This window comes from Austrofundulus limnaeus, unplaced genomic scaffold (genome assembly GCF_001266775.1).
Source record: "Austrofundulus limnaeus strain Quisiro unplaced genomic scaffold, Austrofundulus_limnaeus-1.0 Scaffold1, whole genome shotgun sequence".
Classification (NCBI taxonomy): domain Eukaryota; kingdom Metazoa; phylum Chordata; class Actinopteri; order Cyprinodontiformes; family Rivulidae; genus Austrofundulus; species Austrofundulus limnaeus.
In genome coordinates this window covers 7975698-7980943 of record NW_013952403.1, presented here as the reverse complement: position 1 = coordinate 7980943, position 5246 = coordinate 7975698, and the positions used below count along the sequence as shown (strand labels likewise).

At 40.0% G+C, this 5246-nt stretch overlaps 1 protein-coding gene across 1 annotated transcript in view; it reads right to left on the bottom strand.

Moving 5' to 3' along the window:
* The window catches only part of LOC106514245 (T-cell surface antigen CD2), a 13440-nt gene extending 10987 nt beyond the window's left edge, over positions 1–2453 (bottom strand). The window contains exon 1 of the mRNA XM_014003418.1: positions 2303–2453. Coding sequence (XP_013858872.1) covers positions 2303–2357 — 55 coding nt within the window. The 5' untranslated portion in view covers positions 2358–2453. The remainder of the gene's footprint in view (positions 1–2302) is intronic.
* Between the last annotated feature and the right edge of the window lie 2793 nt (positions 2454–5246).

Here is a 5246-nt window from a genome sequence, read left to right as displayed (position 1 = left end):
AAGCTGAAGAAGCCCTACAGGGATGTTTTGAAGCTACAGATTGGATTGTTCTTTGCCAGCCACATGGAGATGACATTAGTGCCACGACTGAGTGTGTGACTGACTATATAAACATCTGTGTGGACAACACCATCCCCAGCAGAACAGTGAGATGCTTCCCTAATAACAAACCCTGGATCACCAGTGAGCTAAAGGAACTTTTAAACAGGAAAAAAGAGCCTTTAGGGATCGAGACAGAGAGTTATCGAGGAGTATGCAGAAGCAGCCCAAAGTCAAGRTCAGAGACAGAAAGGAGGTTGATAGAAGGAAGCTGGAGAGTAAACGGAAAAGGAACAATATCAGAGATGTGTGGTCAGGGATGAAGAAGATCACAGGTTTCAAGCAAAAGGAGAGTCGGATGGATGGAAGTCTGGACAGAGCAAATGAGCTGAACACATTCTTCAACAGGTTCAGCTCAGGAACAAGCTCATCTTCCTCCTCTCCTGCTCCCAGCCAAACAGACATATCACCCTCCTTTGAACCACAGCTTTCCTGTCAAACCTCAGATGTTTTATCTTCAACCTCAGTCATGGACTTTTCTTCTACATCCACAAGTTTGTCTTCAACTAAATCAGGAGATGCTTCTGCACCCCACCCACTTTTCTGTATCTAGAAGTCAGGTGAAGAGGCAGCTAGAAAGACTGAACCAGAACAAGGCTGCAGGTCCAGATGGTGTTAGCCCCAGAGTCCTGAAGGCCTGTGCAGACCAGGTCTGTGGGATTCTGCAACACCTCTTCAACCTTAGCTTGGCCCAGGAGAAGGTGCCAGTGTTGTGGAAGACATCCTGTCTGGTTCCAGTACCAAAGTAAACTCACCAATCAGCCCTCAATGTCTATAGACCTTTTGCCCTGACATCCCACATCATGAAGGTCCTAGAGAGACTCCTGTTGACCCACCTGAGTAAGCAAACAAGCACACATCAGGACCCCCTGCAGTTTGCTTATCGTCGTGRAGTTGGAGTTGACAACGCCATCATACACCTACTTCAACAAACCCACTGTCATCTGGACAAAGCAGGCAGCACTGTGAGGATCATGTTCTTTGATTTTTCTGGTGCTTTTAACACAATTCAGCCTGATTTACCTTGTCTGAAACTCCAGAAGACTCCGGTGGAGGCCTCAACAATCGCCTGGATCAAAGACTACCTGACAAACAGACCACAGTTTGTGAGACTGAAGGACTGTGCGTCTAACCATGTGGTCAGCAGCACAGGAGCACCACAGGGAACTGTACTCTCACCATTCCTGTTCACACTGTACACTTCAGACTTCCAGCACAAGYCAGACTGCTGTCATCTACAGAAATACTCAGATGACTCTGCAGTTGTTGGGTGTATCAGAGATGGACAGGAAGCTGAGTACAGAGAGCTGGTGGACCGCTTTGTGACATGATGTGGGAACAATCATCTCATCTTGAATGTGAATAAAACAAAGGAGATGATTGTAGATTTCAGGAGAAATAGTGCTAGATCAAACCCTGTTTCCATCCTGGGAGAAGAAGTGGAGGTGGCTGAGGAATATAAATACCTCGGTGTTCATCTGGACAACAGACTGGACTGGAGACTCAACAGTGAAGCAGTCTACACGAAAGGACAGAGCAGACTGTACTTCTTAAGGAAGCTGAGATCCTTCAGTGTCTGCAGCAAGATGCTGCAGATTTTCTACAAGTCTGTTGTTGAGAGCGTCATCTCTTCTGCCATCATCTGTTGGGGCAGCAGCATCAGAGCCAGGGACCTAAAAAGGCTAAACAACCTGATAAAGAAGGCTGGTTCTGTTCTGGGGACGACTGTGGAATCTCTGGAGATGATGGTGCAAAGAAGGATTTTACATAAAATCAAGAACATTGTGGACAACCCTGACGATTTTACATAAAATCAAGAACATTGTGGACAACCCTGACCATCCTCTTCATCAGACTGTCATAGAAAGACAAAGTGTCTTCAGTCAGAGGCTTCTTCAACTTCGCTGTAATACAGACCGCTACAGAAGATCTTTCCTGCCCACAGCCATCAGCATCTACAATAACTCTTTAGTTAAATGAGTTACAACAACACCTAATTTCCCTCTGAGATCAAAAAAGTATTTTTGAATTTAATTGAATTGAGTTTGCTGCTTTAATGTCTCAATTTAGAACTGCTGGTTACATTTCAGCTGCTTTAAATAGAGCCATGTCAAACTATTTGACTTTATTTAAATTAGAGTTACTGTAACAAAGATATACTGTATAGTCAGAGTAAATAAAGTGGAAAAAGTTAAGAGCTCACCATGAGCGGCTCGAAACAGCAGCAGCAAGAGTCCGACCACAGCCTTCATGTCCATGTTTAAATGTTCAACAGAAGACAGGAAACTGAAACAAGACGAACTACTGTCACTGATCACAGAAAAGTCTGTAATGTTGGAGAGGTGAAATAAAGGAAGTAAAAGTGCAATACAAGGAACGGGAACCATTTGAACCATTTAAAGACAGACAGAAGCACAAACAGCACCCCCTAACCTCARCATAGCAAATGGAACACTTTACCAAACATTTAAACCAGAGCAGTAAAATGAAAAACTTGGTAAAAGTGGACTTTATCTATTTTAATTTTATGTATTTGTACAGGTGTAGAACGATACATTAACTTGTATTCACTGGATGAAATTTATCTGTAAAGCTTGATGCAAAAAAGTGTTCACCATCTGTTCTTCTGCTTTACAACCTGGAACTGTATTTTTCACCTTACGCAACATAACTACTATTTAAAAAAATGCTAAATAGTTTATTTATTTACCATAATTGTGTAGCCAGGTGGTAAACTTGTAAAGTGTATTAACATACTGTTTGATTTTTTTTTTTGGGGGGGGGGGGGGGGGGGGGGTTTGTAACAAATATTGCATGTAAAGAATGTTACTTGTGGTACATGCTGCTCTTTTTACAGTTTTACACATTTTGTGTACTCATAGAAATCTTATGCTGTATTTGGTGTAGTTTCACAGTTTGGTCACAAGTAGACAGTGTTGTGCTCATCAAAACCAGGTTTTTCTGAGATTTTGCCCAAATGCATCTTGGTATTTCCTATTTTCAGATCAAACCGGACTGGAAATTCTTGAAGGATAACAATGGGAACCATTTTTTGTGAAAATAGGTAAATATCTACATTATTTGTTGAAATAGGTTTGTATAATAATGTTTAATTAGTCAACATTTTAACAAAATTATGTTTTTTTACTGGATTGTGCAGAAAGCCTGTGTGTTGTGTTCCCTGGTGCACAACATGAAGTTTAGCTAAGCTGTGAGATTCAGTGTCCAATGTGAACTTTTGTAAACTTTGTGGACTGTAAGTTACTGTACAATTTAGCATTTCCACTTGTTTTGCAAGTCAGGGTTTTTWWTTKKTTKKTKKKTTTTTTTTTTGCACTTGTATGCACAAAATTTGCATTTCTTTGTATTTTGTTTTATGTATTATTACGACTCCTAGAAGATCAGTGGGTGGCAACATAATATTTTTGTTTTGTCTCTTTTGAACATTAAAGGTCTGCAACACTACAACTCCAGTAATTAATAATAATAGAATTATGTCCTGGAGGCAACCAATTTTCCCAGGCTACACTTGCATAACTACTCACCCCTCCAAACCAATACTTCGTAGAACCCCAACCACTCTCTGCAGGTTCACCTCCATGATCTTGATTCATCTAATTCTGTTTTCTGTCTGTTAGCAACATCAGGGTTGAGCACCCGCTACAGCCTGGATCTTCCCGGTCAAAGTTGGACAGCGAGCTAGGCTGACGATTTGATCAGAGCTCTGCGGGAGGAGTTAAATGCACCACACCTAAATACATTTCATCAAACATAAGAATAGTAGGTAAGTGCCTTCCAACCTACAAGGAGGTAGAGGAGAGGCAGTCTGCAGCCAATATATGGGACTCATATCTGCTAATAATGGACATAATGGGTTGATAACATTCAAAGCAGTTGGGTATTTTTTGTTTGTCCTTCATAACCAAACTGCTCCAGCTCCTTCAGGTTGGATGCTTGCGAAAAGCTTAAATCGAACCATAGATTCTCAGTTGGAAAGAGACATGCTTTAACCATTCCAGGACATTTATGTTGTTCTCCTTAAACCACTTGATAAGTGGTGTCCAATCCTAGTCTTCGCGGGACTCTATCCCACGTTTTATGCTTCTCTGCTCCAACTCACCTGATTTGATTGAATGGGTGATCAACAGGGTTCTGCAGAACATGATGAGGTAATTCATCCACTGAATCAGGTATTTTTGAGCAGGAAAACAAGTAAAACACTCAGGACAGTGGCTATCTGGATGCAGATGCATTAATAATTAACCCCAGTCTCAATATTCTGAAAGACTCAAACAGGTATCCTTCGAGAATTTCTCTGTATTTTACTCCATTCAGCTTTCTTTCAAGTCTGACCAGTTTCYCAGTCTCTGATGATGAAAAACATCCACACATCATGATGCTGAAGTTTAAAGTTTGATGCCATTCTCTAAACTGAAGGAACATTGGGCCTCATGCAAAAACATGTTCATATTCTTATCCTAAATTTCTTTTACTTTTGTTCGTACGAACATGTCACGTCAGATTCAACAAACTCTTCTATCTTCAGGAAAAGTGTGTAAACGAGAAGCGTAAACTGATGAATGCTGTGGAATTAAACTAGGAGCTGCTAAAGCCGAGGAATGAAATGCGCTGTTAATGTTATGTCTCCCGTATACAGTCAAAGAAATAAAAATTAAAATCATTTTCATCTCTCTCTAGTCCTGCTACGGTATTCCTTAGGACAAATATTTTTAATTTAACTCTAAACAACTGTGTTACATAGTTTTCATTTATTCTCACCCCCCACCCCCCATCGCAAGTGTCAGATGTATTTCTGAAATAAAGCATTTTAAAATGTCTCCAAACTTCATTTAAATTCGTATTATGTAGTGCTAGACAACAGCATTAATAGCCAATTGAATTTAATTTAACCAATTTATGTTGTTAGTTTACATTATTACATTTAAAATTATTATTCCACTTCAAACAGAATAGCCTTTTGTCAACATAAATAAGTAGTGTAACTTATTTTCAACTACAAATATCTTCAAACTAATGAAATATAAATTTATAAGTGAAGAAAATCTGTCTGGATAACAGCAGACTGACTGCTCGTAAAATATACGACAGGTCTGGACCACACATGAATTTTGTTCGTATCTGAAAAT